Raw genomic sequence first — 27,235 nt, forward strand, 5'->3', positions numbered from 1 at the left:
CGAAATATAAGGCCAGGATTAACTTCAAACTTTAGTTTTGCAGAGAATTGGGGTAAAATGGATGTATACGTTTCGAGAGATGATTCTAACTGTCTTCAACCGATTTTCTGGACTTTTTCACATAAGAAATATCAATTTTTGTCAGTCGTTTCCAACTTTCTTCCGAGTTATATATTCAGTTTTGAAAATAAACTCTAACGAAAAGGAGAATTGGGGCAAAACGGGCATGATAGCGTACCGTGCGGTCATTGTAAATACTAGCAATCAATTTTTCAGCCCTTTTTACATAAGAAAAACTTTATCTGGTAAACGACATCCAGCCTTTTCAAAAAATGTCGCGTTTTGGGTCTATTTTTTCCCACTGTGCGACGCGTTACTTACCACGCAAACGAATTGCGCGGCAGAAAACCAACGTGATGCCAACACCACTACCGCTCAAAACTGTCCCGAAAGGGCAACGTACCACGAACCAAACTCACAACGAGCAGACGATAGCAGAAAACACGTCTATCTCTCTCGAAGGTAGCCGAAGCAATGTACAAGTCCTGTATAGCGATCGCTGGCTGATCCAAACGCCAGCCAGTGGCAAGTTGCTACTTGCTGTTGTCATTTCAAACCGACAGTTTTATTGCTTACACAAGTTGAAAACTTTACTTGTATGTCAGTGATCAGTGGTTCAACTGAGAGCTTAAAAAGGGGACATCTTGGAAAACGAAAAAGCAGTTTTTTCTCCCACCATTGGAAAAATCTTCATGAGAATCGATCAATAATACTCTACTGATGCCCCGAATACGCTGATTAATTTTTAAGAAGATTTTTGTGTGAGAAACAAGTGTTTTTTCGTTTTCCAAGATGGCCGCTTATTGAAGCGTTCTCAGTTGAACCTTATACCCGAGTAAATGTCCAAATGTCACGTTTACGCGGAAACGCGAATCGATTTAGTTTAACTACTATTTGTTAACTCGAGCATTCCCCGACACTCTCTCGTCAAGGATCTTGGAGTCATCATGGATTCGACACTAACGTTCAAACCTAGTGGCGGATCCAGTGGAAGGGTCCTGGGGGTCCGGACCCCTTCCGAAAATTTTCAAATTGTTGAAAAATTTCAAATTAGTTTGAATTTTATAATAGTTTCAAACACAAAATCTTTTTAAACCAAATTTGACCAACAATACTATTTCCATTAAATGACGTTTTTACTTATTAAGTACACAATGTTCGCCCCTGTTCAAACCACATACTTAATACATCGTAGATAAGGCATCAAGACAGCTTGGGTCCATCTTCCGAATAGCGAAACACTCTAGGGACGGATACTGTCTAAAATCGCTTTATTGCGCATTGGTTCGTTCAACACTAGAATATTGTTCTGTTGTTTGGAATCCGTACTACCAGAACGACGTTGACAGAATCGAGGCTGTGCAATGCCGGTTTATACACTTTGCACTCCGATATATTCCTTGGCGAAAAATATTTGAGCTGCCGAGCTACGAAAACCGTTGTCAGTTAATACAGCTCAACACTCTCGGTATTCGGAGGGGTCACTCTCGCGCCCGGTCCGTCTCGGACTTACTGTCTGCCAGGGTGGATTACTCTACAATCCTCGGACACCTGCATCTTCAAGCCCGCGTTCGAGCCCTACGCAATAAATTTCACCTGGGATTACCGTTCGAGAGAACCAACTATGGTCGTCAAAGCACTGTTACCGGACTTCCGCGTATTTTTAACAGTGTGGCGAGAGCTTCTGAATCTGATGAAGAATTCGATTAGAATTAAATATTGTCTATCCTTAAATGTAATTAGTTTAAGAACCCACCTTTGGGGACCAAGAGGTGTGTTGGTGAAGGTACAACAAATGAACATATTTGAAATTCTGACTCCTTTTAGTCTGATGGGGAAAACACAATATTTAGGCAGAGTATTGTACTCGTAGATATAGTTATGTACACTTGACTAGACTGATAAAAAGTAGACAAATTTAGTGATGTTCAGTAAAAAATAAGGAGCCGGTCTTCAATCACTTAATGGACCCCATAGTTTTCTCAACCCAAATACAGTGATTATTCACTTGAAGTTCTAGTGCATAATGCTAAGATGCAGCAACAATGCTAGCAGTTCACCCAAGCAAAACAAGAACTGAACTACTACCATTGCTGTCGCTAGGATGAAAACTCGTACCTATGCTTCTTTATTAGTGGCGTCTTTCAAGATACAAATGTGCATCCCTGACATGTTACCTCACATAATAGTTAATTATGATCTGAAATAACACTTGCGGTTCGTAGTGCTCTCAAAATTTTGAACAAAATATTTAAATTAATATTCCGAAGCTTCGAATCCGACTTCCACTTCGTTGAACTGTCGTTTTTAATCCGTCCAAATGTAGAATACGTTCAAGAATATTATTGCTTAAACTGCATAAACGTTTTAAGCCTTTTTCTTACTATCTTTGTTAGTTTTCCGATGCAGCGTCATTTCGTGCCGATTGAGAGCACTTTTGTCGTTAAATACGCGACCGCAGGCACAGGAAAAAGTACGCCCATAATGCATCGCTAAATGCCGACTGAGCCCCGAAGAATATTTAAACTCTTTCGAGCACAAAGTGCACTTATGGATAGTGATGACTGGATTCGTTGTGTGACAATTATTGATGTGATGCCGTAGCTGGTCCTTTTGATTAAAGCGTTTCGGACAGTGGTCACAGATGAAAGGCCGATCCTGGAAGGTTATTCGAGCTGATTACAGAATCAACAACACGAAGAAATTATTATTGTACTCACGTTTGTATGGATCAGCATGTGTCGCTTCAGAATTTCCTTCTGAACAAAGCCTCTACCGCATTCGCCACAAATAAACGGCTTTTCTCCTAGAAATGAAAATAGTTTGTTGTCGTAAGTCAGTAGTTATGATTACCCAATCAATACCTGTGTGAATTCGAAAATGTCTTTCGAAAGAACTCTTCGTTGGACACCACTTGTCACATATATCGCAGCAGTGTCCCTTGGGCATGTTTGGGTGTTCTGATTCGTTGTGTTCTCGCAGTAATTCGCGGGAACGAAATGCTTTCTTACAATATGAACATTTCAATATTCCTATTAATTGTGCTTCGAGAGTTTTAGCTGGCGAAGCGGGTTTTTGCTTCGGTTCCGTACTAAACTCCATGCATATGATAGAACCATCGTCAGCACGTACTTCAACTTTTGTCAAATCTCGAACCCTTTCTACCCTCATGATGCAATTTTCTCCAACGTTAAAACCCGGTTGCTCAGCCAGCTCGGCTTTGACAGCATTTGTGACAGCTTCCAAGTCTTCGTCAGAGTCATCTAATGGTCCGTAGAGGTTTTGTTCTTCGCGCTCCAGTTCGTCCTCGAGTACATATGAACCCGCATCGGAAACCTCTGTAATAACAAAACGATCCGAGTTCGGCAACTCCTTTGGTGAAACACTTCTTGCAAAATCGGTCTGCAATTCATCGTTTATTACGGAAATAGTTTGTTTGCTGGTGTCTTCTTCGATTTCCTCAGACTCCATCATGTCTTCATGATCAAGATATTGGATCATGTCATTCTGCTGATCATGTATGTCACTATCTACGACATTTAAATTCTCTTGTTTGCAATCTTGCGATGATTCAGGTTCTATATCCTTCAAGTCTGCTGTATTGTGATTCATGTTTTCATCTTCCGGTATGTATTGCGTGTGAATTACTTCCTCTTCATATGCAATACTAGCAGACATTATAGTGCCATCCAACTCGTCAGTATTCGTGCAGGCATCCTGCATATGGTTCCGACGATTAGCATATTCCTGTCGCGCAGCTTGGAAAACTGCTTTTCTTTCTAAATCTATTGAGGCCTGGAATTCACTTTTTAATGCCGCTTCTCTAGCCATCCATTCCTTTTGCTTCTCCTTTTCTCTTCTCATGTCGACCATTTTTATGTACTGCAGACTAGATTCGAACTCATTCTCGTCGTCATCCAGATCATCCCCAAGAGAACTATCTTTTCCTGCCGCAAGCAGCTTAATGTGGCGCTTCAGCTTGATATCGTTCTCACGGCATTTGCTGCGGAAAACATAGGTCTTTTCAAGCTGATACCGACACGGGGAACAGATATTCTTGGGCAAGCTGTCGTTTTGGTGAACCTTTGAATATGCGGTTAATTATCATCATCGGATTAGGAAATATGTTGCAAAACTAATTACCTCCAAAGAAACACTTGCCATTATCCGCAGAACCATTGGATTATCATTTCCCCTGAATATTCCTTCCAAGGAGTCGGATTTTTTCAAGCATAATCGGCACAGTTCGTTCAACTCTTTATGTTTTACCATTTTTACTAACTTTGGATTTTGAATCATGTATGTATTATAGTGTAGCTATTACTGTTCATAGCAAAAATGATTTTAAAGTAAGATTTTGAAGCACATATTTTTGTTTATTTGTATAACTCAACTCAATAATTTCATTACACATTTACCAAATAAATTCAAACTGAAGGGTTATAACTTACCCTAAAGCTCAATCTCAGCGCAGTGACAATAATACACTGACAAAAACTAGACATCGTTATTTAAAATCATGTTGAAAAATATTGGGCGTGACACTTCCAATAAATTATAAAATAATATACAAATATAATGTTTTTGTAGAATTATAGGGCAGGTTATAATTTTATAAACTTTATAAGAAATATGCATTGCAGAATTTTCGAACTTGCTTTCGAACTTATTCTCAGTGTGCGGGGAATTTATTAGTTGTCAAGTTTTATTATTTACAATGTCAAACTTTCTGCGTGATAACAGAGGCTGGCTTTGGATCTGACATAAGAATGGAAAAGTTGCCGTACATCGGGTAAGACCCCAAATTATTGTGATGACGGTTCGTTCGCCGGTTATTGGCGGGGCCTCATTGTGCATACCATGGAAAATGTGAAACTGATCGAGAATAGATTGCCGAATTTGTTGAAGCGCGTAAATATCGGAAGTACGGAGTTCTGGTTATTGTGGCCACCAAAGATCATTCCGTTAGCGAGCAAAACGGTTTGGTATGTTTTTGTGGATTAATAACACAAATAATGACCTCGAAGTGAATTTCTCAGACAAACATTTTTTTCGTTGATAGTAACTTGGGCATCGGATTTTCAACATAGACGCCGCATCGATGTAACCACAGCCTCCTATCTTCTACATTCCTGGGAATTGGGAAAAAATACAAATCCGGCGAACATATTTTATTTTTGCCACACATTTTTACTGCGCACTCCATCTTTCCAACTAAATATTTCAAAACATAAACACCATACAATGTATATAGTTTTTTTCATTTTGGGTGTTGTCTTGATAGACCGGATTCTTCTATAATGTAAACAACCACAATTTTCCTATGTATGGTTGTCTATGTTTACATAAGATTTATTTTCAAAACAAAAAAAAATCGTTTTTACGTATTACAACGAAATTTATTTTTGAAATAAAGTTATATTATGTATATTTGACCTAAAATTATCTCCCTATTATCTTCGCGAAAACCATGTAATATGCTTATACGATCCTGCAAGGAGTAAATGCAGAAGTGATAGTAGAATTAATAGCCTTCTGTGTGCTTTAATTGGGTCATTAAGCTATATATAGTTTTCCGTTCCATTCGAAAAATTTTAGGTCCAATATACATAATATAACATTACTTCACAAAAAAAATTCGTTGTAATACGTAAAAATGATTTTTTCGTTTTTTAAAATAAATCTTATGTAAACTTGGCAACCATACATAGGAAAACTGCGGTTGTTTACATCTTGCCTATCAAGACAACACCCAAAATGAAAAAAACTATATGCATTGGAGGGCCCATATTATTGGCTCGAATCAAAACTCGTCGAAATGTCAATTGACGATAGGTTCATCCGGAGTGTTCATTTGTGTTTACATTTTGCTAGCGTTGCCAATTTTATTTTGTGTCCAGCACCCAATGTGGCTACGCCACATCGCTTTTGCGCGTGCTGTCCGACTTCGCTACCGCTCAGTCGGACTTAAACTAGGGATAGCCCCTATGTTTGAGTAAGCCGGGCAAACGAGTGGATCACAGGTTCGCTTGCTTCCGACGGCGGGTCGGTGGCCACCTCGCCCTCTAGGCCTCGGTTATGCGGCTAAGCCGCATCGAAATGGTACCCCTTAAACATTCTAACTTGAATCGGTTGTGTCACCGGAGCCGGAATACGAATTAGAACCAGCCAGCATTCCGGCTGTGTTAAACTGGGAAGTTTAGTACAATTTGATCTGGAAATAAAATTTTTCTGGCAACGCTCCAGCACTCCGTTGATTTCACCACCTGGGCGCCAGGTTGACGATATGAAATGAACTTTGTTTACTTTCGACAAGTTTTGATTCGAGCCAACAACATCCAGCCGCATTGGATGGTGTTTATGTCAAATAAAAATAACCCTTCGGGAAAACCGGGAAAACATGTATTCATTTTTTCTGACAGTGCATCATTTGTCGTGAAATTCGATATGCCAAATACTTCTGATAGTGTCAAATCCAGGCTGTCAACATATTTCTTTATTTTAAATTTAAATTTTTCTTTCACGTTTCCTGAGTTGGAAAAAACATTGTTGCAATCACGAAAATCAGCTTTATCGATGTATGTAATAAAAAAAGTTTTTTTTTCTCATTTAATGACCCAATTGTTAAATAAATTTGAAAGCTGCAAGGAAATTTTTGCACGCGATTTTCTCCGTTTGATGTTTCTGTTAGATATGATGTAATGAAAAAACGCTCTAGATTTCTGAATTTAAAAAATTCATTCTACAGATGGCAATTAGAGCACTCTAGTTAGAGTGTGGCCAAGAGGCCATGACGTATCCAAACGAACATGAAATTTGACGTATTTCTATTGTGTATACGTCAAATTCCATGCTCGTTTGGATACGTCATGGCCTCTTAGCCACACTCTAACTAGGGTGCTCTAATGGCAATAGCCTAGGCAGGAGCCCCTCGTTATAATAAGCTTTTCGGTTAATATTTTTCAAAGCTTTATAACGAAAACACACCGAAACATTACGATTTGACAGCCAGCTATCCGAAAGTAGAAAAATGTCGGCTTGTTGATTTTCAGTTTGGTTCAGAATTCCGGTGTTTGATGTTAGTTTAACCGAAAAATAAGGAAAATTTCAGACCAAAATGTTCTTCTCAGCCAACATTAGTGTCGAAGCTCCAATTGAAAACCAAATTCAAGAGATTGCCTACGATGGAACCGAAATATATCAGCTGTAAGTTTCACTGCATTCATAAACAGTTATTTAGATATCTAATCAAAATTTACTTTTATTTGTAGTCCACCGACCCTTTCGGAGCATTTGGCAAAATGTGCAGCGAAAATTGATTTCAGCAAAACTGCTAACGATATTGACTTGGTGCAACAAAGTATAAAGAAAGAGGACGAAAAGAAGGACGACGAATCGAAAGATCCGACGGCTCACTTCCAGTCCAGCCTGTGGCCGTGGGATTCCGTGCGGAACAAATTGAAGGAAGCCTACACGGAAGTGTGCGTTTTGTCGGATGTACTCGCGATCGCGAAAGAAAAGCGATTTATGGTACTAGATCCGATCCCGCAGGATCCTCCAGAGGTTAAACCAATGGTACAGGTCTATGCAAGAAAAAAAGCTTTGGCAAGCGCGGCCAACATTTTGTTGACCGGAGCAGAAAGACTAAAGACTGCCCACACCGATCAGGGAGGAACTCGCAATACACCGGACTTCCATATAGAGCTGCTAAGACTTCGGAGGAATTGGCGATTGAAAAAAGTATCGAATACTATTATCGGGGACTTGAGTTATCGCACAGCAGGTTCAAAGTTTATGCATCCAGGAATGTTTGAAGTGACAAAGGCAGAAGATGAGGAAACGAGCGAAGATGGCGCTAGCGGAACGACATCCGCTAGTGCCGGCCCATCTGGTCCTAAAATCAATTCAGCGTTGAGAGTAAATGTGCCAACGGAACTTCAAGGTGTTGCGTTTATTAAAGTTATTACACAGAAAGATCAAGAAGATTTATGTACGGCAACCGTTAACATGATGGGATCTACACAGCAATGCACTCTGGCAGGAGCATGGCAACAAACGTTGGAATTTGCGCAAAATGTTCTGTTTTGTAAAGAATTATTCAATCAACTGGCAAGAGAAGCGGTGCAATTGCAAGCACCGATTCCCCACGTCGTCGTTGGTAATCAGATCCGAGCAACATTGCTCCCAGGAATTCAACTAATAATTTCACTCTGTCATTCGACATCTTCCGACTCGAACAACAGCTCGGAACCCATTAAGGACCACGATCATGTATTGGAACATTCTCTCCACCAACTGCTTCGAGAGTTTCATCATAAACATACTCATCATCCGTTTCCACATCCGGCCAGTGCACCCCTTGGTCCGAGCAAAAAACGAATGCTCGCAGGGCCTTCCGCTTTTGATCGCTACGAGTTACTGGAAATGACCAAGTCCCAAACTCTTTTGGAGCAAATTATCGCTCAGGCTCAGCACATTTTTACCCGACGTCGTGCCCAATACGTATTGGATACTCTGGCTAAGGACGTTAAGGACCCCCAAATCACTTCTCACTGGAATGCAATGAACAGTCCCACAATGTCCTGTGTAAAAATCAATATCACTTCACATGGCTATGATGCCAATTTGCGAACCTCTCTCGTTATTCATGTGAAAGAACGCTCACTAAAATGCATCTGCCGGGATGGTCGCATAATGCACATGTCCTACGAAATGCAAGAATTGCGTGATTTAATTCTCTGTCAAATAAGCCAACATCAAATCATTTGTCTGCAAAGTTTGGCCAAGTGTATGGCGTGGCAGATTCTGTCCAACAGTAGCCACTTGGGGATTGGTTCGGTGGAACCGCTGGGAAATGCCAGTTCCTGCGTACTGGCTTCCCCCAACAGTGATCGGTTGATTGCGGTACAGGTTCGGTGCGATCCGCAGATCGATGTCAAGGTTTACATTGCCCAGAGCCCTGGGAAGGATTTCTTCCCCGGAACGCTAGTACAGGGCCGTCACTGGGAGCATCTCGGGGGACACTTTAAGGAGGTTAGTTCAGTAGACTTGGATCATGAAGTAAATTTGCTTTGGATCGTTTATAATTTCACAAAGATCGACAGCAACATGCAACATTGAAATAATGTTAAATTTTTGAAGTTTAACGCTGCTCTAATTTGTTCCGTTGTTAAATTAAATATTGACGAAATCTACATAACTTGAAAACTGTTATATTTTCAGGTCCGCTTCGACAAGATGGAAGGTAAAAACTTCCACAACAAGATGGAATTCCTGATGGCGAGTCTGACGAGTCAATCATAACCACTACTGGAGAAACTGTTCCTAGATGTTGACACGGGCAGAGAGAGTAGCAACCAGCACCAACCAGATTTGGGACAATTTTCCCTCGACCTCAGCACCCGAATGGACTGAGGGGTAATTTTAAGCATTCGGTTATAGCAATCAGATAATATTTAAATGTTTCCGATTGATTACGATTAGACTAGTAGTAAAGATATGTTCACTGTATCTCGTAAATCAGAAACAAGAATCGAATAATGGTCGGGAAAGAACTTCAGTCTTTTGAATATTAACTGCTATATTTTTCGTCGTACTCTAACTCGAACAGTAACTGTTGAATTTTCAATCGAGCCAGTTGATTCTTTTTGTTTGGTAATCGTCGCAAAATTGGTGCACATGATAGAAGAAACCGTTCATCTGAATCGCTACAACCGGACTTGACAGTCGGATCTTGCGGAATCACGATATTTGCTTGAGTATTCTCTCGACCAGATGAGTTACATTGAATTAGTGCAGTGGATGCTTGCTGCTGCAACGGTTGATCGAAGACAGCTAATTCTGTCGAAGGAAGATGCTGGTTTTCGCTAATAATAGTAGTGGTTGATTCCTGACGATCTGCAGTATGTTCGATGATTGCTGGCTTTTCAAGATTCATTCGTTCAGTTTTTTCCGACTTGGGTGTCGCACGACCTTCTTCCAGATGCTCTATTACCGAATCCGTTTCAAGCTCATCTACATGAATCTCGGAAAAAATCTCTTGCTTAACTGTTTCCTGAGTGTACGATTGCTGCTCTGTCATTTCGTAGGATTGCTGAATATCTAACATTGTGGAATCTAAACGTTCCTCGTACAGGAAATTCTCGGGGTGATCTTGGTTAGCGTTAGTCAGTTCCTCATTGAGTCGTTCCGAAGGATGAATGCTATGAAGTATTTCATTTTCTTCCTCAATTTCTTCTTCATCTTCTGTTTCTTCGATCCCTATCACTGCGCCTTCAGGAATGCTGTCTGGATCTTGAAGCTACAATAAAAGCTCCGTAAAATGAATCTACGTGTCTGTGTCCTAATGCAAACTTACCATTTGGAATACTTCCTCTCCGTCTTCTGTCACATAGGAGACAGTTATAGGTTCTCGGTTTCCCTTGTAAATTTCATCACTGTCCTCAAATTCCACGTACTCAGCATCATCATCATCGTCATTATCGAACTCTTCCAAACATTCAACTTCTCTGGATCTCTTACCTCTAAAAAATTTTAAATTTACAAATAAAATCGATCTTTGCAATAGATATACTAACTTCTTTCCTATGTACGGCAGCAGAAATTCCAACAAACGATAATGAATCCAGGTTTTCTGCTCTTCCTCGCTCTTGTTTCGAACTACCTTCATGAAGGCATCCCGCAGACTTCGCCAGCGTTTCTTGCACTCCTGCTCGGACAAGTTCATCGCCACGGCAACCTCGGCCCAGGCTTCGTGTCGTGTACTAAACCGTTTGTGATCCTTCATGGTCGTATTGTACAGAATCGGTCGCTTTTTGATTTCGCTAACGAATACTTCTTCGTTTACCTTGACAAACTGCCGTTTGGTACCACTGCCGGGGAAGGTTGTCCTCACCATCAACGACGGTGGAGGTGGCGAAGTTCCCTTTTGCGGAAGCTCTAGGTAATGCAGTCCGTGCATCTTGGTTTGTCCAGTTTTTATTATTTGGAACATTAGTAGTAACAGGACGGTAGTAACCGAAGTTCGTGATGTAAACAAAACAGATGCAAAATATTTACACCACAGAAACGCACATTCGATTTGTTTTACTAGTTTTGATTTGCGGCGATGGGGACAAAATCGCAAAATTATTTCGGAACTTTTCGTTGTGCGTTTCACTAGTGTCAAAAAGCCACACTAATATTCCAATTTAAACAATATTGAGTGATATACATTTTTTAACGAAGTGGCTCTCGTCAAAATTAAACACAACCAACCGAAGCTTAAAAGCCCTAGCTGTGAGAAGCAACTGCCACATCTACAGAATAATAGCGAAAGTGGATGTATCACCACGCAGAAAAAAAATCAGCAGGAATAAACAAACTTTGGTTTTAATTAACAATTTTCCCGTTTGATATAGTGACAAACAAGATTCAGATTTGATTTAATCAATACTGTTGCTTGAAATTTCCAATAAATTCGTTTATTGGCTTTTCAATAGTTTCAACACAGAGAACAGACATCCATCTTCATCATTCAACTTGTGTAAAATCTCTAACGGTTTCGAAGGTAGTTGGGATATCCAAACCAGGTGCGCTACTCTCGTCAAGTTTTGTTGTGGCTGAGTTCGACAGAATTGACAGCGGTTATTCCTCTACCCAGTCAAACGAGTCCGGAACCGGTTCGAACTTCCAGCATGAATTCCAACTCAAATGTATCAACCGATAGAGTTGGAATCAGTTGTATTCTTCGAGCAAGATTCCATACTGAATCCATTCAGGATTTCGAACCGGTTCCGGAATGGATTTAACGGATAGTTAGGATAGGTTAGTGTGGCGACGCTAGTGTTTATCGTATATTAATTAAAATGTTTACACACGTTTTTTAAATATTTTTGCTCGATCATGGATGTCTGTTCTCTGTGGTTTCAACAAATATTTCGTTTGAAACAACAAAATCGTGATAAGTTTAACCTAACAAACAGGTTCGAAGAAATAAAAAAAAATTGTATTTATCAATCAAAGGAGAGAACAACTCAAATTTTGTTGAAATCAAACAAAGATTCTGTTGGTTTTTAACAAAGTGAACAGTTAGATAAAAAAATTTATTTTGTTTCAACAATGTTTCTATTTAAAATACAAAAAGAAATATTTATTGAACAAAACCAAATACGTGCTTTCAAAAAACGCCCTGTAGTGTATAAGATATTGTTGGAAGAGAAATAATTTATCTAAAACCGATAATTTTAAGAAATATCATTCCAATATTAGAATATGTGAGTATAACGTATACATTCCACCTTAATGAATCGGTACGAATGTGAATGCAACAGGATAAGAACATTCAAGCAGTCTCATTGGTGTGTAAGTTTCACTATATATGCCTTGTGAGAAGAAGAGGGATTGACTGGTTGACAAAATACAAGAGCAATGAGTACAGCTGTGTGCGTTTCAGCGTGTCATGCAGTGACTACAGACATCGAACACACGTAAGCGTGTGTTGATATATTTTGCGGCAGAGAAACCGATGGAAGTGCGAATACGATTCAGTCTGTTAAGAACTATTGATAGGTGAAGACTCTTTGAAGCGGAGAATGCTTCGACCATGGATACGACAATGGCGCAGTGGCTCCCAGTGACTAGTGCTTGAGAAAAAAGCGAAGTAAATATGTATTCGCGTTTTAAATAGCATCATGCACTTTTGGTTTGGCTTTGCAAACTAATGAAAGCAAGAGGAACTTTTTGCAGTTTTGTTGAGTTTGATCGTGTGAGGTGAAAAGATATTGACGTGCGGAAAAAACGACAGAATATCCATGTACAGTACAACGGAATTGGTATTTTTGTTGCCTTTAAGTTTCCGTAGTGGTAATCAAGAAGATGAAAATACAAATGAGAACATGTTTGTTAAAGATTTCTTGCGTTTTGACCGAATATTGATTCGTGTTTGAAAGCACGAATCAGGGTTGAATTGTATTGATTCGTGCGAGAGGACGCGAATTATATTTGAATTCGTGCGAGAGGACGCGAATTATGTTTGGATTCGTGCGAGAGGACGCGAATCATGGTCCGATTCGTGCGAGAGGACGCGAATCAGATGAAATATGTTTGAATTCGTGCGAGAGGACGCGAATTATGTTTGGATTCGTGCGAGAGGACGCGAATCATGTTCCGATTCGTGCGAGAGGACGCGAATCAGATGAAATATGTTTGAATTCGTGCGAGAGGACGCAAATTATGTTTGGGTTCGTGCGAGAGGACACGAATCGGATGGAATATGTATGAATTCGTGCGAGAGGACGCGAATAGGTTTGGATTCGTGCGAAAGGACGCGAATTATGTTTGGATTCGTGCGAGAGGACGCGAATCATGCTCCGATTCGTGCGAGAGGACGCGAATCATGCTCCGATTCGTGCGAAAGGACGCGAATCATGCTCCGATTCGTGCGAGAGGACGCGAATCGGATGGAATATGTTTGAATTCGTGCAAGAGGACGCGAATTATGTTTGGATTCGTGCGCGAGGACGCGAATCATGTTTGGATTCGTGCGAGAAGACGCGAGTCAGATGGAATATGTTTGAATTCGTGTGAGAGGACGCGAATAGGTGTGGATTCGTGCGAGAGGATGCGAATCGGGTGGAACATGATTGAATTCGTGCAAGAGGACGCGAATCGGGTGGAACATGATTGAATTCGTGCGAGAGGCCGTGAATCGGATGATAGAATTCGTGTGAGAGGATGCGAAATATGTTTGAATTCGTGCGAGAGGGCACGAATTATGTTTGGATTCGTGCGAGAGGACGCAAATTAGCTTTCGATTCGTACGAGAGGATGCGAATTGGGTGGAATATGTTTGAATGCGTGAGAGCGAACGCGAAATAGGTTTAAATTCGTGCGAGAGGACACGAATCGGGTGAGATAGGTTTGAATTCGAGCGACAAGACACGAATTATGTTTGGTTTCGTATGAGAGGACGGATAGCAGTTTAAGAATCATTTGGGAGGACGCGAATTATGTTTGTGTCCACTATCCAAATCTGGAATTTGGTTTGTTTTAAGTCATGCGAGAAGGCGCGAGTGACGTCGGAAATATGTTGCATCGTGCGAGAAGAAACGAGTTGGGTTCGAATGCTCATTACAACGTCACGATTGTTTCTTTGTTTGTGTGCACAAGAAAAATTTTATTTATCCATGATACAAGATAATGGACTATGGGATATAAATAGCGAATACAGAGAGCTTGTGCGCGAGACGTTCATATAAAGAACAGTACTCAATAATACAGAACTTTCATGATATATTTTGGATTTTTCGATACCATATTTTCCGTTGGAGTAGAGGTGAGAAAGGATGTAGTGTATAAGATATTGTTGGAAGAGAAATAATTTATCTAAAACCGATAATTTTAAGAAATATCATTCCAATATTAGAATATGTGAGTATAACGTATACATTCCACCTTAATGAATCGGTACGAATGTGAATGCAACAGGATAAGAACATTCAAGCAGTCTCATTGGTGTGTAAGTTTCACTATATATGCCTTGTGAGAAGAAGAGGGATTGACTGGTTGACAAAATACAAGAGCAATGAGTACAGCTGTGTGCGTTTCAGCGTGTCATGCAGTGACTACAGACATCGAACACACGTAAGCGTGTGTTGATATATTTTGCGGCAGAGAAACCGATGGAAGTGCGAATACGATTCGGTCTGTTAAGAACTATTGATAGGTGAAGACTCTTTGAAGCGGAGAATGCTTCGACCATGGATACGACACGCCCATTTCAGTTTGAAATAGTCATTCGTCAAGTTTGAAATTATACTAAACGTTTTGTTGTTTCAAAAACGTTTCTTCTGCGTGCACTGGCCGTCATCGCAAATCAGTCCTTTAAAGATAGGAAATCCCATAGAAAATGGACAAATATGCGATCATGGGCAGTGCAGTAGTAGATACATGGGCCAAATAAAAAATATCCTCTATCGTCGTTTCACAGCGACTAATCATTTGTGTTTCTTTTAGCCAGCAAAACAATGGCCATTCCATCGTCATAGCTCGAGGGCGGATCAGAAAACACTAATCGAATATGCTAGAAAGTTGCGTAGTTTTATCTACATAAATTGTTTTTATACAAGAAACATAAATTGCAAATGTGTAGCCATCTTTTTACCGATTAAAAAAAAATATTTCAAAACCGCTAGAGAAACTTTATTTTCAAAATTTTTAAACTTTTATAGAAATGATAATATCGTCCATTACACACTATATTTTTACATGCAGTATTCCAGAAGAATGTCAAGTATATTAACACGTTATGATTGAACTGGCTTTGTTTATTCAACTGTATATTTACTAAAGTTTGCTGAAATAGATGCAATGGGTTCACTTGATCCCTCAAAATTCGTTGAGATTTGATCCCTTTCGTCATGATTTATACACACCATTGAACACAACAAAATTCACACCATCACAATTGAAGTAATTGCTGCCAGAAAATAACAAAAATATTTTGTCGAAAACGAATGCTTTCTCGTACAGAAACTTTGCTGTAAATATTTACTACAGTATAACTAGCAACCTTGCCTGCTACAGTTGACGTTTCACAACCATAATAACAAGCAGCTTGCAAATAATTGATCGGATTTTAGAAAAAATCGAAAAAAACAGGTGAGAAACGCATAATATTTAGTAACAAAAATATCAATATCTAATCACGGACCATTTATTACGTTGCAGGATGCTTCGCACATATAAACCGAAAGAAGGTTGTGCCAAACGAACCTGGATTGATGGAAGTTTGTTGAGAAAAGCTGTGACTGTTGTATTAGAGGGTCAACCTATCAAAACGACTGCCAGGCGGTTCGAATTACCATTTATGACGGTTAAACGCTATTACGGATCGTCATCGACAGCCTTCACAGACGAAGAGGAGAAATCGCTGCAGGATTATGTATTAAAGGCAAGCAAACTCAACTACGGACTCACTCCTCTTAGTGTCCGCAAAACTAGCATACCAGTTTGCACAAGCTAATGATAAACCCATCCAGAAGAAGTGGGCTCAAAATTTAGCGTATTTTGAATGGTACTATGGATTCATGCGTCGCCGAGAAGTTTTGTCGCTGAGAAAAGCACAAGCTACAAACTTGAGTCGTGTCACTAGTTTCAACAAGCACAATGTTAAGAATTTTTTCGCAATCTAACATCCATTAAATTACGGCATAACTTCGGGCCTATCGACATGTGGAATTGGGACGAAACTGGCTTGACAACTGTTCATAACCCCAAAAAAGTAGTTGCTGGTAAAGGATGCAAACAGGTTGGCAAGGCTACATCAGGTGAACGTGGTGAGATAGCAACAGCATGCTGTGCTATTAATGCAGCGGGAGGTTCTAGCCCCTATCTATTCTATCATGATCTTTCCCCGCAAAAACTGGCAGTATAGAATGCTCAACATCTGCTACCCTGGAACGGCCGGGAGTACATATCCGAGCGGTTGGATGATTGCTGAAAATTTCGTAAAATTTCTTGAACATTTCACAAAACACACCAAGTGCTCAATCGAGAAACCATGTTTAATAATAATGGATAATCATGATAGCCATGTTAGCTTTGAAGCGTTATCTTATGCGAAGTCTAACGGAATCCATCTGTTAACTATCCCTCCACATACATCACACAAGTTGCAGCCTTTGGATAGAACTGTTTATGGTCCGCTGAAATCACATTACAACAGTGCAAGTGATGATTGGACGGAACCAGTAAACCAATCAACTGCTAACGATCATTCAACAGATCAGCATGTCACTGAACTCACGGTTCCAACCTCTGATGTTGAGCAACAGGAAAAAGAATCAATCACTAGCGTTGCAGCGTATTAGATTCCAAAAGCTAAAACAACAACGGTTGGAACTGTTTCTTCTATCGGCACTTTCCAATCGGTTCCCAGAAAGCGTCGCAGGGGGAAGAGTTAGAAACCTCGAAGAAATTAGTTCCTTATCGGAATTCCCAGATCGCACAGCCGCCAAAGACTCCAAACTTAATGGATACACCTGTTAGCTCAAGAACTAGACAGAATAAAATAAACACTCCCGAAAAGAAAAGGCCATTCCACAGACTAACAGACATAACACTAGGAGGGAATTCCCTCAAAAAACATCGATCCGACAATTTTCCCAGAACACTAGCTCCACCTTTTATTCATAGTCCCAAACACTTATTTACTGGTGGGTTACCCCTCAGGTTTGGGGACAAGTTTTCACTAGTGGTCTATCCCCCATTTGCTTGTTCATATGTCGGTGGCGCCATAATTTCAAATGTGGCCGCAGTCCCAACTACAAATATATTTAAAATGACCGTTAAAGCGGGCGAAGCTTTGTTTTTGAGTGTTATGTCTGTTCGTCTGTGGCCATTCCTCAAAGCATCACCACGCAAAACCGGCAAAAAAGGTCGGGAGCGTGGGGAAACTCGGATTCTGACGGACACCCCGGTTCGAACGAAAATTGAGCTGGATGCCAAAATAAAGCAGGAGCAACGAAATAAGAAGCAGACAGCTAATAAAAGAGCTCGCCGTAAACTTCAATTCTTGAATTGTTCCGAAAATTATGAATCTACTTAGTTTAAAAACAATTTCCACGCTATCAAATAAACGATTTCATTTCAGCACTAATATATTTCTTTATTCAAGTATACGAAACACGTACTCCATTTACAACATTGAATACAGGCTCTTTTAAACATATTTTCAAAGAAGTGTATTTCAAGTGTCCTCAAATTGGGGATCGAGTCTCCACTAGTCTAAGCTTTTTTCATTTGTTTAATGTTTTCCAGAAATGCTTATATCTTTTTCTATATCTTTATTTTAGAGGCTTTCAGCTTTGAGCTGGTGCACCTCTTACTCATATCTCTTGTCTAGTGTAATATTTCTATGCATTTTTTCTGCGAATATTAGTCATCCCTAAAACTATATAAAACTTCAAAAAATGCTCATTTTTTTATCATTCCACGGAGCTGGATTGAGAAATAAAAAAGGGGATCAAGTCCCCTCAGACTCCCCTATAGAAATGCTGATATCGGTTTGCGTTTTGAAATTTCGGCTTCCATAAAAATTGCCTTATGAAATTCTGCCTTGCGAAAAGTTTGCCTTTTGAAATTTAGCCTTTTGATTTTTCAGCCTTTTAGAATCGGCCTTATGAAATTTCGGCCTTCTGATGTTCAGCCTTATGGTCTCGACCCAACGAACCTATCATGAGACAAAACGGCACGAGAGAGGAGAGAAGTGTTAAAATCTCACAAGGTTGAATATATTATTCAATTTTATGCTGAATATAAGCATATTAGCCGATTTTTCTCGGTAATGATTTTTGATACCCTATCAGCCCAGCGTATTAAATTTCATTCGTTAGTTATTTTCCCAACACAACGTTCCAAAGTGATTATTTTGTCGGATCTTCCGATTCGAATATTTAGGGATACTTTTTATCTCGAAGCTACCGGTAATAAAATAATTATGACTGAACCGAAACAAAACTTTTGGCTACAGAAAAGCCCGCTGCGTCATTTATTTATGTTTTCCTTTTTCATATCTTCTCCTGTCTTATCGAAGAAATATGACAACCGCACACACGTAGAAAAAACATGCCCACCTGTACCGTATTGAGAAGCATTGGAACAATCCTCATGATTACTTAATTTAGGTAGTTTTTCCATTTCCGTGTACCTTGTGCTTTTTAACGAAGCCACAGCTTGCCGATCAGTTAGCCCAGTGCATCGGCTTCATTCCGACTCCGTCTTTCGACTGAATCGGATGTCAAAAGTTTTTTTTCCGCAACGCAGTGGTGACTCATAGTGTTAACAGTGAAACATAAACCAAAGCGAAAGAAACCTACGTGCGATTTTCAAGCCAACTACGCCATCTTTGCCAAAGCCGCCGCCCATTCTGCATCTGCGAAGCAAGCTCTTCTTCGACGGTAACAACTTTCAGCCACCACAAAAACCAATAATTTCAACGTTTTTCGATACGAGCTGCTTTTCCGACAATTTTCAGTTCCTTTTTCCGTAGTAGTGAAACTTATTGATTTTTCATTCTCTGCAACGAAACCATGAATAGTGCTTGTGCGTGCCTTGTTGAAACGAAGAACGACGCCATATTGGAGATGCAGTAAAAATCTGTGGAAAAAAATTAAACTTCGTGTTCAAATTCAGTCGCAGAACTAAAAATAGCATAACTCGCATTTGCCTACGATTTCTTCGCATCGTTTTAGCCACATTTTGTGAAAGTTCAAAAGTTCTGCGATTTCTTCGGTCAAATTTTTCTTCGTATGCGTCGTTTTCAGCTTCTTTACTAAAAGCAAGAAAAATCTAGTTTTCTCTTCCGAATCGCTCAGCGTGCTAAAAATAATTTCGTCGAGTCATCGGCTATAATTTTCCAGTCAGTTATTCTTATCAAGGAGTTAAAAAGGCGCCGCCATTTTGGTCAACGTCGAGCGAAAAATCGATTTCTCCGGCTGTAACATGCAAGAAAAAACAAGACACGATCACGCAATTCGAAATTGATTTCCTGTACTGACTATTCAATGCAGGCGCTGTTTAAGTTGTTTGAGCTAGACTTTATTATAAGTGCATGGGTTTTGATTTTAGTTTTCGACTTGCCACTAAACTGATGTCATTCTATCAATGTTCCTGTCTGATATAGGTCCTTCGTATATTTCCGATTTATTTTTCCAATGACAAATAACTTACTAAAATCATCTCCTGATCATTTTTTATTGCTCCATGAAAATCAATAAATGTTCGTGCTTTAAACTTAAACTGTGGCATACTAAAGTTCTTCCTTCCGTATCCAGCTGAATTTAGTCATTCAGCATGTTAAGCTACGAAAAAAATCGTAAACGCTCTGCAAATAAACTAGCATCATTGTAATTACAACTAGCCTGCAATCGAATTAAAATTCGCATCTGCGCACTTACCAGCATACAAATTCAACTACAGTGGAAAACAAAATGGCGTCCACAAGCGATTGCCAACTCCTGTTTCACATCGAGAAAAAATCCTCATCTACGCTTTCAACTCTGATACTTCGTTTATCTGCTAAACAGCCTTCCACCTACAAAACCCTACTATCATGTGCAGTTATATTCTTCATCTGTTTATTTTCGATTGTCACCAACAATCCTAAAACCGAGCCACGTTCTACGACACAGAATGTTTTGTTTAGTATAGCACACACATTTACCAAATCGAATACAAGAATCTACGACGCATGTGTTAACTGAAGCATCACTGCAAGCAAGAGAGTAGAGCCTTTCAATGCGTATATCTAGTACAGTTACTTCGCCGTAAGAATAGAAACATACGTATGATGCTAACAGTAGAGACAATTCAGTTACACATTCATCGAACCTATGTTCAACACCAACCCCAAAAAAACATTTCTTCTGAGTAACTTATTTTGCTACGAACCACTATTCTGATCAATTCCACAGTATACGCTATCTACGTAACCGGCGTTAATCAGCGCATCGTCGACATCTACGCAAGGCACGCACACTCGTCGATTGAATAAAAAGCAAAAATGAGCGAACAGAAGGGCACTAGAGTCTACGTTGGCAACCTCACGGATAAAGTGAAGAAGGAAGATCTCGAGGGAGAATTCACCAAGTACGGTAAATTGAACTCTGTATGGGTAGCTTTCAATCCTCCAGGTTTTGCATTCATTGAGTTCGAAAACAAAGAGGAAGCCGAATCTGCATGCGACAATCTGAACGGGCAGGACATTCTCGGCTCGAAACTACGTGTTGAGATATCGAAGGGTCGTCGAAGCACCCGTGGAGGCTCCCGGGGATTCCGCGGTCCTCCCGGACGCTCTAGCAGCGGTGGCGGCGGCGGTTTTCGTTCAAGCTCTCGGGGTGGCTTCCGCGATGGTGGCGGCTACCGCAACGGAGGCAGCGGAGGGTTCCGTGGCGGAAGCCGCAGCGGAAGTCGTTTCGACAGCTATGGAGGCAGTCGCTCTTCGGGTGGGTCCGGTGGATATAGCCGCGATTCGAGCCGTGACGGCTACGGAAGTGGATTCGGTAGCAGTTATGGCGGAGGTAGAAGCAGCGGCGGCGGCAGGTTCCGGTCAAGGTCACCAGTGGGCGGACGCGGTAGATATTAGGCCTCTAACATTTAAGCTGAAATGAGTTATTATCACTTTTTTCCCGTGTATTGCAAAACTTCGTTGCTTGAACTATCTTGTCTTGTTTTCTTGATAAATACACACCACAAGAACTAGGGCAGTTGTTCAAGCAGGATATTATTTATTTTACTGACAACGGTTCATTTGGTACACGTTTTTCTTTTGGAAAGGTATGACTCATTGAAACACCCGTAAATTTAAGGGGATTCATTCATTTGATTCCATCACAGACACTAAAAAGTGAGCAATGTTTGAAATTAACCAAAACACGGTTTGGTACTGTTTTATATGTGTTTTAATATATAAAATAGAAAAAGGCATAGCAAATTAAAGCCACATTTATGTTAAATTGAAGAAATTGATGACTAGTAAACAAGACCCCCAATTGGCCAAATTTTATTTTCGATTGAAACTCCAGTCCAAATAGCATGCAGACGCGGTGCAATATCTTCTGAAGAAAAAATGAAATAAAAGAGATTATCGCGAATACGAGTTGTGTTAGCACTGGTATAATACAGATGGAACATAAAAATCCAGCTTGCTGCACATATAACAAACCTATCCTGAGAACCGCCGAAAAAGGGTAAATCATATTTTAAATCCACAATTTAAAGAAATCTGAGAGACATAATAAAAATAGCGTTTGACTATATAGTACATTGTTTTATTCGTGCCGAAAGAAAAAAAAAAAGCATTTTGTTCGCCAGGATGGTTTGTAGGGTGAGTGGAACCAGATATTCAGCCTTATTCTGCATTACGTTTGATTTTGCTGTCGTTATTGAGAATGCAAATCACATTTGTTCGAAAAAGCGATCCGTCGTAATGCAGAATAAGGCTAATTGCTTTTGTTTCTGTAGCTTCTGCTGAGGATGATGGGAACTTCTAGTTCCAATACAGTTCCAGTTTTACGAAAGTGCCATAACTCATTTTCTGGGTGAGTGATTTTTTGTAAAGATTGAAACGCTATTTATTTGATCGGAATAATTTTGTTACATGTTTATATATGAAAACGACCTATGTGTTATAATTTGTTACACACAGAAAAAAATGTTGGTAAAAATAAGAGATTTTCGATCTTAGCAAAAAACAACCAATGCATAGTCTTAGTTTGATAATAAAACTTTCATTTTGATTACTATTCTTCAGTAGCTTAAAAGGAATACATTTCTTATAATTATTATTCTTGCTTAACTTGAATGTTTTACTTTCAACCTAACAGTAGGCGTTGGTAGTTTTTGGCAGAGTGGACAACTTTTATTTTTACCATTATTTTTTTTCTGTGTGTATGCTCCATTCCCATTAAAACATAATTTATTTAAGGTCATTTGACAGTAATAAAATTTTAAGACCAGGTAGAACACCATGCTCTCTTCTATACTTATAAACTAATCTATTATTTCAATTGATCAATTATCTCATTAGCTGATTGGCATAATTTAGCTTATCCGTCTAACAATAATAGGCTGGTCTATCCAGAAAATATATTCAAAACGAATCGCTCCATATTTAGGGCAAGTTCAGGAGCGTTTTATTTTGTATAGGAGTTTTAAAGTAGAACTGGAACTGAAACATTCACATCCCCAGCAGAGCGTTTTGTTTTATTATTTCGAACAGTTTTGTTTCAAAATTTAAAACTGTTATACGACTCCGTTCTATTTGTTGCTGATTTTAAAACACGTTTAGAACTGTGTTTTAAATATATGCAAAGTTTTCAGCACATACACTTAGACCCGATAGACTGGGGAAAATAGATTTGAATGCAGTAACGCTGAAGGAATGGCGAGACATGAATTTTAAACTGAATAGAACATCCGCTACAACTGCTGCTGGGGACAGCAAGTTCTAGTTTTAAAATTTTCAGTTTTATATAATAGAACTGTCAAAATTATGAATCTAGAACTGAAACACTCCTGAACATGCTCTTAGAACTGTGATGAGTAAAACCACACGCTAAAGGAAATATTCAGTTCATCCAAAAAATACGATATTTAATTTTGTAACTAAATTTTCAATAATGTGCTAATGAACTTAGATTGTGATTGTTTCCGTTCCAATTCCACATTGAAACTCCCATATAAAATAGGATGCTGCTGAACATGCCCTAAGGAATTCGATCGTTATAAAATAATAATGCAAACCTGTGATAAAAACCAAATTTCTCTTGATCAGAGGGCATTACTCTTGAGTTGACTACCAAGAATCGCTATAGATTGTCTCGCAACTTTTTGAAAACAAATCAAAAGTAAAACTGCTCTAACATAATTCAGTCTCCTTACCCAGCAAAATCTCCAACTAGCCCCTGCCTTTCTGTAGACGCAAATTCAGTTGAGACCACCCGTGATTTCGAAATAACTACAAAAGTATGTCAAATGGCTTGGTGACGAAAAATGTATCACGTACACATCCGAAATATGAACAGTGTGTGCCAATAGGCTCATTACACTATGTACCTATAAACAGCCACAAATCCAACGCATTGCATTGCATTGTGACGATGCTTCTGGCGTATTGCACGTTTTTGTTCAAATAAAAATTTAGAAAGAACATTTAATTTCGCATCCAACGACCTATTTATGATCAAAATCGATTGAATAATGGCAGAGTTATTACTTTTTTCCAAATTGGAAACCTTCTCGCATGAACTTTTAAGGGGAAAGTCTTATAAAAAAAATTCCAAAAAATATTTTTTTGCTCGATTGCGTATACATTCAAAAGTATGTGTGTGAGCTTTGAGCTTGAAATTGGAAAAAATAACGGAAGATATAATTATAGCAACTTATAGTGCGAGACAACTTCATCAACCTCACTAACCCCTAAGTTCATGCGAGCAAGTTTCTAATTTGGAAAAAATATTAATTCTGCCATTTTTTAATCGATTTTGATGATAAATAGGTTGTTGGATGTGAAATTGAATGCTCTCTCTAAAATTCAATTGAAACAAAGACGCTTCTTTAGAAGAATGTTGAATAATTACCATAATTTGTATTGTTGACCTGAACCCGCAAATTTTTGACAAAGGACATAACATAGCGTACCGCTGGAAAGGTATTTTTTCTTCTTTCTAAAACATTCAGAATTTAAAATCAGTTGAAAAACGACCGCGTTGGTATTTGTTTAATGCCGAAAATCCCAAAAAAAAAAAATTTTTTATCATAAATCAAGATTTTGAGGGAATACAACATTTTTCAAACATTGTCTTGAGCTGCATTTGGCGAGATCTACAACCTATACTAGGTGTGTGTGCGTGTGTGTTAACCACCCCATCTCCCACTAGCTGGTAGTGATTTACGGAAAAAATATGTTTGGATGTATTTGAATATATTCATGGATTTAGGTAGGTGTTAGCTCAATTGACTTTCCGATGACCCATTTCGTGTACAGCGCCAGACATGTTCTGAGGTCATCGTTCCATCAACCAGCCCCGCCTCAATGTAATGTTTGTATCAATTGGATTTTATCATAACAGTAAAACTTTCGATTCCTTCGCGGAAGGAAGAAATCGACGCGTATTTAGTGTATTACTGAAATGACCATAAATGATAAAATCTCGACAAACATATGATTACGGCCTAAAAGCCAACTGTCAAAATCCACTTTGAATGGAAATTCCGGACAAACCGTTACTAGCTGAACACAGTTCACAACAGATTATGAAAGAGAAAACTTTTCTCTTTCGTTTACTACCAACATTTGTGATTGGCGTGTAACGGTTTGTTCGGAATTTCCATTCAAAGTGGATTTTGACAGTTGGCTTTTAGGCCGTAATCATATGTTTGTCGAGAAATTCACTTAATCAAAAGATCTTCTATACCTAACCTTCCGGTGAATGCGCTGAATTGTATGACATTAGCAGTACATATTTGGAAACTTATTTCTCAGCTTTGTTGAATCGAATATTGCTTGAGGTGTCAGTATTATGTATACGCATGGTTGTAGATTTTTGATCAGCGATATACTGAATACCATCATATTTTGTTCATTCTAGATAATCCCATGCATTGTTGAGTTTTCGCACATCATCAAGCCTTAATAAATCTTAGAATGTGGTTTTTATGTAATCTGTTGCAGTTTTCGCCCTCCGCCCTTTTTCAGAGGAAAAATCTACAACCTATACTAGGTCATTTGAAAAGTACAAAATCACTGTAGCACCGTGTAATCCAATAAGAGTTGATTAGGACATGGTAAGAAGAAATTCGTACCAATCTGACCCATATGAAAACCACAACAGCATAATAGTGACCATTTCCGACCGCCCCTTCAAACAGGTGTCAATCCAAACAAACATAAAAAAAATTCAAACGCAGACTCTCAACCAGCAGTATTGAGCTCAATCCCAAACCACCCCTCCCACTCACTTTTCCTTTTTTTTTGTGAACTTTCAATTTTCCCGTTTTTCAATAGCCTACTTTTATTGCTAAGAATTTAGATTATTACCAATATTCAAGTTAGACGTTTCGGAATCGGCAGGTGTGTAAATAATTAAAATCCATCTAGTAATAGCGGAGTTAGAAACATGCAAACCTATGTAAGGTCGTCTCGTTACATGGGAGATATTTAAGATTTTAGAATGTCACTTAGCCCCAGATAGTGGAGTAGGACATTTTTAGGACCAAAAATTAGTTTCGCTCACGAGCTATAACTAGAAATCAAGTCCAGTTCTTAAGATTGATTATTGAGTTGGTATTTGTGAAATAGTTATTACCTCTTAAAATATTACTATTTCGAGATAATCAGCATTTCGGTCTGTACAAATGTTCAACCCCCCCCCCCCCCCCCCCCCCCGGAAGTCACGCAAATGTCTCACTGAACGCGCAGCCGCTGGCGCCGTAAGACGATTTCGCTTGAATTTTGGTGCGGCGTGTACTCAGTGTTATTCTTTAAAATATATTTCTGCGATAAAATTGTAATATATGATTGGCTCTTATCCAAAGGGGACCACGCCGTCCACGGTCAACGTTGATTAGTGATAGCAAAAAAAAAATATTGTTAAATCTCTCAAATGACGTTAGTCGTGGATTACTTTCAACAATTAAAAAATGGGGCTTATATTCCGATTTTCAGTTTAATGGCGAATAATCACTGATATAAAATTGGCTTCAAAAAACGATTTGACAGCAGTTAAGATCGAAACCGAGTCAGTTTCAGCCTTAAGAAAAACTGCAATAACCTGCACAGACGATGTATTGCCCTTGACTAGACCCTAGACAAATTTATGGGGCATTTTTTTTTGTTAATAACGGTTTTAGGAACACCGTGCAATCGAAATGATGAGATGCAGTTCTATTTTCGAGATTTGGAACAGCTTGACTTTTCCGATTCAAATTTATTTATATACGATAGGGAGCAATACGCAGGTTTAAATAAATTTTATGTATATGTGAAGACTGTGAATATCGCGAAAACAATATTTAGAAAATTGTTTTTGGGAACACCACATCTATTTTTGTTAGTTGCAAATTATATAACTGCTTGTCATTTTAAAACATCCAAATCACAGCACTTTTCTGTGTTTGACTAATAAAATACATTCACTTTTTTTTCGAAAGGTATAAAAAATTAAATTAATGGTAAATGCCTCAACAATACTCTGAGGCAAAAAATTAGAGTTTCTGACGGAAAAGTTTTTTGTCTTCCGTTTGCCAGTGGGTGTACAGAGCTTACGACATGAACTGTTTTTGTACTGATAAAAGCGCGCTGCTAAACGCACCTTAAAGTGGAGAGCTACGCCACCTAGGTGTGAATAATTTTTAACGACGATTAACTGTTCTAATTCGAGTGTCTCAACTCCGCAACGTGCACCTCTTGTATATATTTGAAGCACTATTCGGCAGTTAAATTCGTTAATAAAGTAGTATTTCGCAAAAAAAAAATCCGATGGAAAACCAATGGTCTTTGAACATGGCAGGACTACACAGGAATGAATGTCCGCTATTATTTCTTTTATTTTATATATATATATATATATATATATATATATATATATATATATATATATATATATATATATATATATATATATATATATATATA

General features: G+C 39.0%; 4 protein-coding genes across 5 annotated transcripts; 2 read left to right on the forward strand and 2 right to left on the reverse strand.

Moving 5' to 3' along the window:
• Positions 1 to 398: 398 nt before the first annotated feature.
• Positions 399 to 4,458, reverse strand: LOC131678234 (zinc finger and BTB domain-containing protein 17-like). Of its 2 annotated transcripts, XR_009303609.1 has the most exons (5): positions 4,204 to 4,458; positions 2,925 to 4,143; positions 2,781 to 2,866; positions 2,179 to 2,718; positions 399 to 1,888 (listed from the first exon to the last, which is right to left on the reverse strand). XR_009303609.1 is itself a non-coding variant. In XM_058958226.1 (4 exons), the coding sequence occupies exons 1-4, from the start codon at positions 4,357 to 4,359 to the stop codon at positions 2,428 to 2,430; spliced, it is 1,752 nt and encodes a 583-aa protein (XP_058814209.1). In that variant the 5' UTR covers positions 4,360 to 4,458; the 3' UTR covers positions 2,172 to 2,427. The 2 variants fall into 2 exon arrangements, 1 of the variants encoding a protein (XP_058814209.1); XM_058958226.1 differs by lacking the exon at positions 399 to 1,888 and having other exon boundaries at positions 2,172 to 2,718.
• A 2,622-nt stretch (positions 4,459 to 7,080) lies between these two features.
• Positions 7,081 to 9,591, forward strand: LOC131678235 (mediator of RNA polymerase II transcription subunit 17). Its single transcript, XM_058958227.1, has 3 exons — positions 7,081 to 7,266; positions 7,332 to 9,093; positions 9,283 to 9,591. The coding sequence occupies exons 1-3, from the start codon at positions 7,178 to 7,180 to the stop codon at positions 9,361 to 9,363; spliced, it is 1,932 nt and encodes a 643-aa protein (XP_058814210.1). The 5' UTR covers positions 7,081 to 7,177; the 3' UTR covers positions 9,364 to 9,591.
• A 31-nt stretch (positions 9,592 to 9,622) lies between these two features.
• LOC131678236 (uncharacterized) lies at positions 9,623 to 11,219 on the reverse strand. The gene is made up of 3 exons (XM_058958228.1): positions 10,638 to 11,219; positions 10,418 to 10,583; positions 9,623 to 10,360 (listed from the first exon to the last, which is right to left on the reverse strand). The coding sequence occupies exons 1-3, from the start codon at positions 11,051 to 11,053 to the stop codon at positions 9,632 to 9,634; spliced, it is 1,311 nt and encodes a 436-aa protein (XP_058814211.1). The 5' UTR covers positions 11,054 to 11,219; the 3' UTR covers positions 9,623 to 9,631.
• A 7,586-nt stretch (positions 11,220 to 18,805) lies between these two features.
• LOC131678237 (RNA-binding protein Rsf1) lies at positions 18,806 to 21,859 on the forward strand. The gene is made up of 2 exons (XM_058958229.1): positions 18,806 to 18,998; positions 20,514 to 21,859. Exon 2 carries the CDS (start codon positions 20,603 to 20,605, stop codon positions 21,182 to 21,184), a length of 582 nt encoding a protein of 193 aa, XP_058814212.1. The 5' UTR covers positions 18,806 to 18,998; positions 20,514 to 20,602; the 3' UTR covers positions 21,185 to 21,859.
• The last annotated feature ends 5,376 nt before the right edge of the window (positions 21,860 to 27,235 follow it).

This window comes from Topomyia yanbarensis, chromosome 2 (assembly GCF_030247195.1).
Source record: "Topomyia yanbarensis strain Yona2022 chromosome 2, ASM3024719v1, whole genome shotgun sequence".
NCBI classification, from domain to species: Eukaryota; Metazoa; Arthropoda; class Insecta; order Diptera; family Culicidae; genus Topomyia; species Topomyia yanbarensis.